Raw genomic sequence first — 13,828 nt, 5'->3', positions numbered from 1 at the left:
TTAAGTCATACAGAGCAGAGGCCTGTACACTTTCTACTAATTGCTGACTGTTGTAACCTTCAGAAAATTTTGTTGTAATCTCTTTCCATGCTACAGTCATTGTTGTTCTCTAATTTTGATCAGTGTGTTTTCTGCAAAATAATGGTTTATGTGGAAATGTCTTCGTTAATTTGGGGAAAAGGTGTTCTGGTAGCATGGTATAGATGGGACAAAAACTCCTTCAACTGTTGAGCAGTGAAGATGAAATTATTTCAGAATTGTTCAATTATTTATAAATTGTTCTCTAATTTTGATCGCCAGTGTATATATATATATATATATATATATATATATATATATATATATATATATATATATATATATATATATATATATATATATATATATATGTGTGTGTGTGTATAAATATGTATTTATATATATATATTTATATATATATATATGTATATGTGTGTGTATATATATGTATTTATATATATATATATTTATATATTTATATATATATATTTATATATTTATATATTTATTTATATTTATTTATTTATTTTTATTTATCTTGTATTTTTTATATAACTAAATAACTATATCAATATAATTCTTATTTATTAGTAGTATAGTCGTATTAATTATCACATTTAAAGAAGAATTTATTTTTTTTTATATTAAGATATTAGTTAATAAAATATTAAAACAAAGCATCTAAAAATTTAAAACAGTATTTATTAATGTCATTTCCATGTTCAAGAAAATATTTCCAGAAACAATAACATATAATGAAGGTAGGAAGAACAAATCTATAATAAATCAACTATAATTATTGTTAAATAATTTATACTGTTAATAAATATACACTATTTTTAGTTTTATAAATTATAAAATGCAACAAAATAATAATATAATATTATTATTATTAAGGAAGACTGCAATATTCTTGTAAAATTATATATTGTACTTAATCTAGAAAAATGTAATATTTAATTCAATTTTAGATTATTAATAACAACAACAATAATCTAAATTTGAATTAAATATATAAACTTTTTCTATATTAATTACAATATATAATCGTACAACTTTATTGCAGTCTTCCTGCAGGAAATATTTAACCGTTTCAGCACTCAAGCATAAACACAATCCTGGATTATACCCATAGATACTAATCAAATGCTCTTTAATCCTCTTTGCACGCTCAACATGAGACTGGAAACTGTACGTTAGCAAGGAACATCTGTGTCTACGTGTTGGAAAAGGTGCTTGAGGGAGGATAAACTGCTGACTGCTTGCATAACACTACAGGTGTCTGCAGTTTGAGCATCTCTCCCATTGTACGGCCTCTGTCTCTGACTGTCTGTCTGTGGGAGTGTGTTCGCTGAAAGACACGCATGACGGCAGCTTTTCTTCTGTCTTGTGTTCAAATATTTTAGGTTCATTTAGCTCAACTCCATTTAGTTTTTTTTTGTTCTCCACAGCAAAAACACACATGAAGCATTCATGAATCCAATTTCAATCACTTCAGTGTATGTTCTGAATGAAACCTTTGAGATTCAGAATGGATCTCATTCTCTCATTCTAGGCTTTTCTGTTTAGAGTTGTTAGACTGGCTGGCAGGTAAACAATGCTCACGTGAGTTCGTGATTTGCATTTGTTTTTTTGCGGGTTTCCTCAGCAACACGTCTGTAGGTATCGGTGTGTCTTCATATCAATGCACTGGAAAAACTTGTTGAACGTAGAGAGTATAGATTCCTGAGTGCATTCTTACATGCCAGTCTTTCAGCAACATCTTTCAGTTGCTTAACCTGTTTGTTTTCTTACAGTTTTTAGTACGTTAATTTTACTCCATAGACCTTCCTAACATAAAACTTCATGACTCATTTGACGTTATGTTGGTTAAAGAAGGTTTTATATTTGGTCTCAATTTATTTGTGTGTGTGTTATTTGTAAGATTGCGTAAAAATGCTCAATGGAAACAACAAAATGAGCATACATTTTGGAAAATTTACACCTCTTATATCATGATGTACAAGCAGGAAGTACAGAAACTGGAGGACTTTCTGTAGTAAACTGAAGCACATGGCTGCTTTTGTCTCCCACATTAAAACTTATTTCTTGATCGAAGTTCAGGAAAGCAGAAAATGTGATAATATAACTTCAGAGGGTACTGTTGTGGCTGGGGAACAAGGAGATTGTAATGGCGGACAAGAGGAAAACAAGAAACTAGCAACAGTATTTGATAAAATTGCTGTCATCTGAGCAGACATAAAGATGATGGCCACGGAGAGGAAGTCAGAGAACATTGAGACCATTTAGAAAGAGAATTGGTGGATTTTCAAAAGGAAATAAACTAAATTACCACCGATCTAAAAACTGCAACTGACAGAGGAAGTACAGAAACTGATCTGTCATGTACCAAAAGCCAACACCTTTAGAGCTTCCTAGCATTCACACTCTAAGCTAAATGTCATTCCTTGACTTTTCCCTGACATTCACGGACTCAAAAGCTGAATTTCTATAACCTATAATAAACACTGAGCAGACAAAAAGGAAAAAACATCATTAATCGCATGTTTTCACATCGCATATGTTTTGGACATGGTGCTACAGCCTAAATCAAAGCTGGACTGAAAGTTGCATTTCCTTTTTTAATGTAATTTATTGCAGCATCCTCTGTCCGCAAAACTCTGGACATGCCGACTCTTGTGTAATTTGCAGTTTCTTTGAGACAGATGTATGTGACTCCCCTCCGGCTCTAATTAACAGCCTGTTTTAACAGCTCTTTAATTGCATGAGTCACACGCAGCATCTGTGAGTGTGATAAACACCCATGCCTGGTAATGATCTAATCACCACTTCTGCCTCTCTGAGCTGGAGGCGAGGAGTTAATGCCCTATTTGCTGACATGAGAGCAGTCGTTTTGTTTTGGTTAGTTGTTTGGGTTTTCTAATGGTTAAACATCTGGGCTCATAACCAAGAGTTCACAGAGCAGAATCTTAACGGGAAGTTAAAGGGATGGTTCACCTAAATGATGAACACTCTGCCATTTATGCGTACACGAGTTTTTTTTTCTGATCAATTTGTTTTTATTCTGTTGAACGCAAAAGGAGATATTTTGAAGAATGTTGGAAACATGCAACCATTGACAATCTCTCTCTCTCTCTCTCTCTCTCTCTCTCTCTCTCTCTCTCTCTCTCTCTCTCTCTCTCTCTCTCTCTCTCTCTCTCTCTCTCTCTCTCTCTCTCTCTCTCTCTCTCTCTCTCTCTCTCTCTCTCTCTCTCTCTCTCTCTCTCTCTCTCTCTCTCTCTCTCTCTCTCTCTCTCTCTCTCTATATATATATATATATATATATATATACACACATACATACATGCGCGCGCACGCACACACACACTTATATATATATATACTATATATAAGTATTGTGTAATGTCATGAGAGAATGAGAGATTAACGTTTAAGAGGAAAAAAGTAATGTAAATTGTGCGCTTTATTTTTTGAATTTTTAATTTTTTAAAATTTTTTTAAATATAATGTAGCAGTTTTAAGTCACGTTGAGATGGTTTGTGTCTTCTCTCAAATGTGACTTAAAATATTGCAATTTCTTGTATAAAGCTTCATTGTGAACGATATAAACTTGCAATTATAAAAAATAAACCCATTTTCAGAAGCGATCTGATAATTGTAAAGAATTATATTGTTGCAAATTACAATAAATATTTCTTTCTTAATTTATTTTACAGTGCATGTACTAAGTGTTCTTAGAAAGTACTAGGTTATATAAGGTAACTACATGGGTTAAAGTAAGGGTCAGAGCTGGGGAAGCTTTAAGGCTGATTTCTACTTCTGCATCAAGTGATCGACGTGATCCATGCTGCCTGTCTTATGCGTAGCCGTGCATTTGTGCTGTTTGTGTTGCTCTGCAATAACACTTCCAAAACGCTAGCTGGCAGTAGGTTTTCATGTTTCTCTGTGTCGAGTTTCTTTGTGGGTGTTTTTTTTTTGGTTCTTTTCTAAACGTTACCTTAATTTGAAAGTAGCTAAAACTCGCTTGTTCAGAAGGTTGAACCGGCGGGCATGCAACACCTTTAATCATAAGGTAAACACAAAACAACAGTTTCCATCTGGAGCTCCTTCACGGGACTCAACACTTGTAAACGCTTCCTCCAACGGGCTCATGCGGCTCTCGGTCCCACCCACACTGGTCACAGCTACCAAGCCGACCAATCACAGAGCTTGCGATATCCATCATGACATGTAGTTACATTTTTTTTGTGAGGTGTGCGTCGCTGTCAGCCACAATGAGGGCTATGCGACTGCGTGAAGGCTGCACCAGACCATACGCATGCACTTGATGCATAAGTATAAATCAGCCTTTGGGACAGTACCTAGTTATTAACCAGTTTATGTTGTGACTATATACATGCATATTACATACGTTTAAAGGACTGTAAAGAGAAGTGCCATCCTTACAATATTATGTAACTATTATTGATTTATTAATGATTATATACCAATATATTTTCTATAAAATATGAGCCAAAGTAACCACAACCTATTAAACTGTTTAGGCATTACTTTAGGATGCTTTTTTTTACCCACAAGTTTCTAAGTGAAGTGACTTTTTAGTACACTGTTACAGCAACAATCCTTCCTGCAGCATGCTGTGGTCAAGTGTAACAATCGAGGACACAGGTTGTTTATAGATTACCAGGCCACTAGTCTCTGCAATTAGCAGTCCGTTCAGGCTTCAGATTCAGGCCATACTGGTGGTAATTAAGTGCAGCTCATCCACACCGTCCGTTGACACTGCACAAGAGGATTTCTGCAGTAAGCTCTTCGTCCAGTCAGTAGTGGAGGGGAGGAGGGAAGCTGCGCTCATTCGATTAAACCTGACCAGCCCAGGAACAGTTACATAACCACCGGCTGAGAGTTAGACGGCCTGCTGTATCGGATGCACACACATCTGTCAGTACACCCAGACGGAAGAAACAGACACTGCCGCCTATTGTGTGTCTGCTCCTGTGGACTTCAGTGGGACTTGTTTGTGTTGGAGAGCTGCAAAAGGCTCATACCTGAGCACACTCAACTGATTGCTCCATTAGAGTGATGTAACTCTGCCAGCTTTTGATAATCACTCACCTGCTGTGCCCTCTATCAGCACCGATTAGGTTTGATAAAACCATCCATCTCGGGACAGCATGTTTCATGTTTGGATGGGATTAGTGATGAGTCTGTGACTAAAATGTGTTCTAAAGAAAACGTACAGATTTACTGTGTTAACCCTTTCAAGACCCTGGCTTGTCACAGATGAAGTTATTATAGTCAGTCGTCTCTTAACTAGTCCACATCTTAAGGTCGGTGTTGCTTATATGCCAAGTACACAATCACTTTTTGTAATCGGTGTGTTGAATACATGGGAGACGAGTAGAAATAAAGCTCTAAGCAACTCATGCAAGATCCAAATTATGGGTCAGAGCATCTCAAGTAACTTGTGGGTTGGTCAGCAGTGGTGAGAATTTGTGAAGTAGTCCTGGAGGGAACAAACCACAAGTCTCGAGACAGGATGTTGAGCAACCAAGGCAGGGGACACTATCCCCTCTGACACAAGTCACATGCATCACACGGCCTAAAATAACCCGTCAAAAAAAACATTGAAAAAAAACAATGGATGTGTAATCTTTCATTCATTCAATTTCTTTTCGGCTTCCCTTTATTAATCTGGGGTCGCCACAGCGGAACTTATCCAGCATATGTTTTTACGCAGCGGATGCCCTTCCAGCTGCAACCCATCACTGGGAAACATCCATACACACTCATTCACACACATACACTACAGCCAATTTAACTTACCTAATTCACCTATACCGCATGTCTTTGGACTTGTGAGGGAAACCAGAGCACCCGGAGGAAACTCCACACAAAACATGCAAACTCCACACAGAAACACCAACTGACCCAGCGGAGGCTCGAACCAGCGACCTTGCTGTGAGGCGATCTTGCTACCCACTGCACCAGCGTGCAGCCCAGATGTGCAATGTTCAGAACCATTTTTTTTTTAGCATCTCATGGCCAGGTGCATTTTCACCAGAATGCATTGTGTGTGACAAAGTCTGGTGGAAGAAATGTGAAACCCAGGGTCCAGCCATTCCCTACATACATTAGCTGGTGCAGTTGTAGCCTAATGGTCAGAGAGTCCAAATTGTAAGTAATAGGTTACAACCAATAGTTTAACCAACACTACTGCTCTACTACTACACCTCAACGCTACAGCTAAACTACTACACCTCAACGCTACAGCTAAACTACTACACCTCAACGCTACTGCTCAACTTCTACTACACATCAACACTACTACTGCCCAACTACTTTTACACCTCAACACTACTGCTCAACCACTACTACACCTCAACACTACTACCACTACTACTACTACTACTACTACTACTACTACTACTACTACTACTACTACTACTACAACACCTCAACACTACTACTACACATCAGCACTTCTGCTTAACTACTACTACACCTCAACACGACTACTTCTACACATCAACACTACTGCTCAACTACTTCTACACCTTAACACTACTGCTCAACCACTACTACACATTAACACAACTACTACTACTACACATCAACACTACTGCTCAACTACTTCTACACATCAACACTACTGCTCAACCACTACTACACCTTAACACTACTGCTCAACCACTACTACACATTAACACAACTACTACTACACATCAACACTACTGCTCAACTACTTCTACACATCAACACTACTGCTCAACCACTACTACACCTTAACACAACTACTACTACTACTACTACTACTACTACTACTACTACTATACATCAACACTACTGCTCTACTACTACACTTCAACACTACTGCTCAACTACTTCTACACATCAACACTACTGCTCAAGTACTTCTACACATCAACACTACTGCTCAACCACTACTACACCTTAACACAACAACTACTACTACTACACATCAACACTACTGCTCAACCACTACTACACCTTAACACAACTACTACTACTACTACTATACATCAACACTACTGCTCTACTACTACACATCAACACTACTGCTCAACTACTTCTACACATCAACACTACTGCTCAACAACTACTACACCTTAACACTACTACTACTACTACTATACATCAACACTACTGCTCTACTACTACATATCAACAGTACTGCTTAACTACTACCACTAATACACCAACACTACTGCTCTACTACTACTACTACTACTACTACTACTACTACTACTACTACAAATCATCAACACTACTGCTCTACTACTACTACTACTACTACTACTACTACTACAAATCATCAACACTACTGCTCTACTACTACTACTACTACTACTACTACAAATCATCAACGCTACTGCTCTACTACGCATCAACACTACATCTATGGTAGTTATTATTAAGGAGTGAGTAAACAAACAAACAAACCCAAAACTAAACCAAAATCAAAAACCTTGAAGCATTTTTGTCAGAGGCAGATGTGTTCATTTCTACTCGGAGCAGTGGAAACCTAACATTTCAGACTCATCTCTGATTGCTGTTTTTCCCTGCCTAATCGACTCGTGGGCATTTTTCCTTAATCTGCTTCCTCTGCTACTTTTCATTAGGCACCAGACAGACTGCTTCAGCCTCATTAGACTGACTAATTGCTTCAATGTTGTCAGATGGATGTGTACATATGTTTAGTGTGGTGAAAGGAATTTTTAGGGTTTTTTTGAAGGGGAAGTCCACCAGGTTCGATTTGTTGGCATATGACTAATGTTAATGAACTTTTTTTCAGGCCCTTCAGCATGGATTCCTGAACTTCGAGACTTTCGACGTTAACGAATATGAACATTATGAGGTAATGATGCCCCTTTTCACCTCCTCGTTATGAAATGCGACTTGCTCACGCTCATTAGGCAAACCAGCAGGCAATGTTTTACCCAGAATTACATTCATTGCTCCTCAAGCCGGTTACATAATCATGTTTATTCCGTCGGGCCCAAAGACATTTTAACATAATGACAGTCTCGGCTGAATCAATTGGATTTAAATCGCACACATCGTCCAAGTGATTATACGTTACGTACCTGTTTGTAATCCACTACAAAAGTTGTACATCTAGGGTGTTATTTAGACAATTGCTGGAACGATTCACGCCAAATGAGCATTCAATTGATTTGTCCGTTCGAATTATGTAAATTTTCCAGCTTGTGCTAATCAGTCACCCACAGTGCCCTCCACTTTGATGGTGTTACGAGTCTTGTGCAACCCTGCGGTTCAGGACAGCACAGCTCACCGATTATAAAACAAACTCATTCAGCTTGTTTTCATTGTACACTTTTATCATGTCTCCACTCATTTTCGGGGGATTCTCTTGTTTATTTAGCGTGTTGAGAACGGAGATCTGAACTGGATCACCCCAGGCAAACTTCTTGCTTTCAGTGGGCCTCATCCCAAAAGTAAAGTAGAGAACGGTAAGACTGCTTGACAGCTTTTTTTTTTTTTGCAAGTACTTTGTCATGATTTGATGCATTTCATTCGAGTGACAGTAGAGGGCGCTCTTGTTTTAGTAATGAATTCTTGCATCACACACACTTAATATGTTAGGAGAAATGTACTCAGCCAAGGAAGTTAAGGTTTTACCCAAAATTGTAATGCTGCTACTTGCATATAAAATATATTTTGGGGAAAATAGAATTAATTAATAATAACAATTTTATTTATTTATATAAATACATTAAAAAATATACTGTTACATTTATTAAATATACAGTTTCATGATTTACAAATCAATGAACTTTGTAAAATATAAAAAATGTAAAAAATTTTAACCTGAAATTACCTTAAAATTAATTTAAATTCTATGTAATACTAAAATCCCTTTTAATTTTATCATGGGTTAAATGGAGAGGGTATTTAATACTAATATATTTACATGTCCTTTTCAAATAATTATTAAATGCATTGTTTAATATAACACTAAATAGGTAAATTGATAAAACTTTACATAAGTAATGGTGACATACATTTAATAAATCTATATAAATTAAATTAAATATACATATTTAAATTTGCTTTCATATTTATTCAGTATATAAACTATAAAGTGAATCCACTTTTTTTTTGTGCCATAGGTTACCCTCTACATGCGCCTGAGGCGTATTTCCCGTATTTCCGCAAACACAACGTCACGACCATAGTTCGCCTCAACAAGAAGATCTACGATGCCAAGCGCTTCACAGATGCCGGTTTCGACCACTATGACCTGTTCTTTGTGGATGGCAGCACACCCAGTGACATCATCACCCGTCGCTTCCTGCACATCTGCGAGAGCACGGGCGGAGCGGTGGCTGTGCACTGCAAAGGTGAGACGCCACTTAAATCAAAGACATGCAAATGACAGCATAGCCTCGTTGACCTACTTATTTTGCGCTAAAAAGAGGATAATTGACAGCAAAATGGCTTTGTTTTTTCTGCATTCGAGATCAGACTTGGTTTGTTAATGTTATTTACAAACATTAGCTCCTAAAATACATTTGCTCCTATTTCCACCTGCTATTTACATGCGTTTCCTCGGTCATGTTTCTTGTGACCACATGTGTTAAGATTTGTTGAAACTCTTACTTTATCATGGTCTACATCACTTTACCAGGAGTGCTCCATGTGAGATACAAATTTACCAAGCAAATTAAAAGGAGATGGATAGCAACTATGATGCTATACTGTAGCCATTCATGTGTCTGCAACAACATTAGCATTTACATTTTGAAAAGTAATCATATCGAATGTGTTTTCAGCTTCTAGGAGTCAAAATATACAAGCTTAAATAATTTTAGGTCTCGTTTGCATCAGCGTTTACATTTGATACCAGGTGTAAATGGAGGCAAAGTAGTCAAAAGTGGGTTTGCTTAAACAAGTTCACACCGTTTTTTTTTTTTTTAAATATATAATAATCTTTTTCACCTTTATTGATAGGACAGTGCAGGGTTCATATGGTTGTGGAAAACCTGGAAAAGTCATGAAATTTTGACACGGCATTTTCCAGGCCTGGAAAAGTTTTGGAAAAACGGAAAAACCCACAAAGTTTTCGAAAAGTCATGGAAATTCGCTTAACAAATATCTGTATTCTTGAATTAGGGCTGCGTGATATTGAAAAAATCTGACATTACGATATTTTGTCTTCTGTGATATTAATTGTGAACAGGTTTATTGAGATTGATTGGGGGGATTTTGTAAAGGAGTGAAATGTTGAAATGTTCACACAGTCACAGGCCTTAAAGGGACAGTTTAATCAGATTAAAATTTACTCATTATTTACTCACACTTCGCTTGTTTCAATATGATAGGAGTTATTAAATAATTCTTTTTGTGTTCATTGTAAATCAGAAAACTCAAAGTTTGAAACAAGTGAAGGGTGTAATGAAAATGGTAAATAATTTTTGGGTGAACTATCTCTTTAAAAACGCATGCAGATGATAAACGTTTTCTCCATTATGATTAAACTCTATATTAAACTATAATCCCAGCATTGCATATCTTGCGACGTGACTATTGCGGATGCGCACATTGTGATATCGTTGCTGAAACGATATATTGTGCTGCACTTACTTGATTATAGGTTGGTTGTCTTTTTTTCTGTCCTTAGCCAAAAACTTGCTCTCACGTTGTTAGTGCTGTGTAAGCATCATCAAAATCAATATAAAATCAAATGTAAACAAACTAGATTGTTGCGTGTTCTATGATGTGCTGTAATAAATTTGAACGTCATTGTTTTTCTTATTATTTACCATGTATATGTAGACATGAAACATTACGTCATGAAAATGTGCTTGAAAATTCTGGAAAAGTCTTGGAAAAGTATTTTAATTTTAGTAGTAAAAATCTGTATGAAACCTGACAGTGGAGATTTACAGACAGGAAAGTGTGGGGAGCAGAGATGGGGGAAGTATTAGCAAAGGACCTCAAGCCGGGAATCGGACGCTGCGAGCACCTGGGTGCTATGTGTCGACGTACTAACCACTAGGCTATTGGCGCCGACCAGACCCTGTTTACACCTGGGTTTAGAGTTTACCTGTGAATGGGTTGGCCAAAAGGAATCTTAATACCAGGTGGAAATGAGGTCAAAGTAGTCAAAGCCGGACCAGTTCAGATCCAGTTTACACCTGTATAGGTGTGTTTATTTGCTTAATGTTTATTTCAGGTGTAAACTTACTGAAGTATTCAAAAGTGGACAAGCATAAACAAATTAAGACGCAGTTTATTCCTGTATTTAATTTTGTCCACTTGTGATGGGATTAATGAAAATGCACATTAATGTTACGTGTAAATAGACCAAAATGGTCAAAAGTGGACAAACTTGAATCAGTTTAAACCCAGTTTACGTTTAATTTTGTATTTAATTTTGTCCTCTCAAATTATTTTCTGGTGTAAAGTGACTGAATTGGTCAAAAGTTGGCAAGCTTAAAATGTTTTTTACCAGGGGTGGCCAGTCCTGTTCGAGGAGATCTACCTTCCTGCAGAGTTCAACTCCACCCTGATCAAACAGTAGGACCTGAAGGAGCAATTGGTAATTAAAGACAGGTGTGTTTGATCAAGGTTGCAGCTGAACTCTGCAGGAAGGTAGATCTCCAAGAGCAGGATTGGCCACCCCTCATTTAGACCATGTTTAAACATCGAATTAGCATTGTGTACTTGTGTAAACGAGACCCTAAAAACGATCTAACCCTTTTCTGTCCAATCACAGCGGGTTTAGGTCGGACGGGCACTCTGATTGGCTGCTACCTGATGAAGCACTACCGTTTTACATCTGCCGAAGCCATTGCTTGGATCCGCATCTGCAGACCTGGCTCTATTATAGGACCCCAGCAGCATTATCTAGAAGAGTAAGTCCCACAATGCACCACTTTTAGCCTCTCAACGCCTTCTTTTCCTCTATTGTGTTACTTTTACATAACGCAGACAAGTGCTCTAACTTTGGTGTATTTGGAGAGCGGTTTTCAAGTGCGCAGATCTATAAGTTCAACTCATGTTTGCGTTCTGCCTGAGTCATCCAATTCAGGCTTGGAAGTTTGACTTGGCGTTTGTCTATCAATTTCGTGCAGCATATAGCCAGATTGTGGTTCATTGTCATGTGTGAGTTAAAACAGAGCACTGGTCATGCGAAGGTCAGTTCAAGCTAATCTCGCAAGTGTTTTGTTTTGATGCCGCAGTGTAATTTTTGAATGCCCACCACGGGATAGATGAATGTTATCTTCAGGCATATTTTCCTCCTTAGGCCATTGTGAGACGTGTGAGATTCTGTTCCTGCTTGTTGAGCACAAAGTATCCGTTATCTGGCATTGAGTGCATGGTTCAGTCCGAGTGCAGATTTTTTCCTATACAGCTCAATTGTTTATGCAAAACACCATATCTTCAGGACATTGAAGGGGAATTGTTGTCTTTTGTACCTGTACAGGAAGCAGGCCGGTCTCTGGGCTCATGGCGATCTTCACCGGTCCAAACAGCGGCAGTATCAGGACAGATCCGTGCCTCAGCTTATCTCCAGCATGGACAACCTCTCCATCAGCACCTCCATTTTTAAATCCCACAGCTTGGATCGGATGGAGGAGGTGAGGCCTTCAGGGAATTTTTTTTTAAATTATTTTTTATGTATAATAAAAAATGTGATTGTTAAATAAATCATCAAATGATTTATATTGGGCATTACTGTATAGTTTTATATAATTTATTTTATAGTTATTTTATATAAAATTTTAGCCATTTAAGCTCATTTCAAAGTGTTAAAAATGTAAAATTGTACATATTAAATTATTTAAATTTTATTCATGTCAACTATTTAATGATTAACTGCTAAACATATTTGTTTGATACTTAGTATTATGGGAACCATATGAAGTATCATGAAAGAAGTTGATAAGTCTTATATTATTCAAGTAGTTAAGAAAATACTTTATGCCTTTAGCCATATAATCCTGAAGTTAAAGGAATTGTTCATCCAAAAATGAAAGTTACTCCATATTTTAACTTAAAGCCATCCTAGGTGTATGTGACTTTCTTTTTTCAGACTTGCACAATCTGGGTAGTTTTAAATTTAATCCATTCTCTTCTATGCTGTAAAATGGTGTTGGATGGTGGCTCTTATTTTGAAGCTTCCAAAAGTGCATAAATCATTCATTAAACTAACCCATACACCACCAGGGGGTTAGCCCATGTCTTCTGATGTAGGCCTGTGTTTTTTTGTAACAAAAATATTTTGCGTTAGCTACGTTTCCATCCACTTATTTCTATGCGCATTTTGGATGTGCTCGTTAAAAATCGGTTAATGGAAATTAAACAAGATGGAAACAAAATTTTGAAAATGCGCATAAAAACGTATGCGCATAACACTAAGAAACTTTTAATTCGATAAGAAAAGATGCGCATAAACCAGGAAGGAAACACTTTTACCAATCAAATTCCAGTATGCGCATTAAAAAAGGTCATGTGATTTTTGTTATAAGAGATCATGTGGTGATATAAATATGTGTGATTGGACAAACCAGCAGGCTGAGCATGTTGTAAAAAGTCTGAAATGTTGTTTTGATCATTCTAAAATCCCTTAACTATTTTGGTATTAGTGCTACTTTATTATTAATTACCTCTAGAACTGTCAAGAGCGTCTATGCATCGCGTCTTACGCCTTCAAACGCCGCCATGCGTTCATTGCGCGTCAGCATGTCTTCTAAGGAACAAGTCATTTATTAAATAAAGAAACCCAGCTTCTCCTACCGCTGCAAATTCCATTTTTTTC

General features: G+C 37.0%; 1 protein-coding gene across 1 annotated transcript in view; it reads left to right on the top strand.

Moving 5' to 3' along the window:
- Nucleotides 1–13,828, top strand: part of cdc14ab (cell division cycle 14Ab) — a 62,317-nt gene that overhangs the window by 29,114 nt on the left and 19,375 nt on the right. Inside the window, 5 exon segments of the mRNA XM_056447703.1 lie at nt 7,835–7,897; nt 8,426–8,513; nt 9,174–9,404; nt 11,783–11,921; nt 12,494–12,647. Coding sequence (XP_056303678.1) covers nt 7,835–7,897; nt 8,426–8,513; nt 9,174–9,404; nt 11,783–11,921; nt 12,494–12,647 — 675 coding nt within the window.

This window comes from Danio aesculapii, chromosome 22 (assembly GCF_903798145.1).
Source record: "Danio aesculapii chromosome 22, fDanAes4.1, whole genome shotgun sequence".
In the NCBI taxonomy this organism is placed as follows: domain Eukaryota; kingdom Metazoa; phylum Chordata; class Actinopteri; order Cypriniformes; family Danionidae; genus Danio; species Danio aesculapii.
Note: the sequence above shows the minus strand (reverse complement) of the source record. Positions and strands in the feature narration are given on the sequence as shown.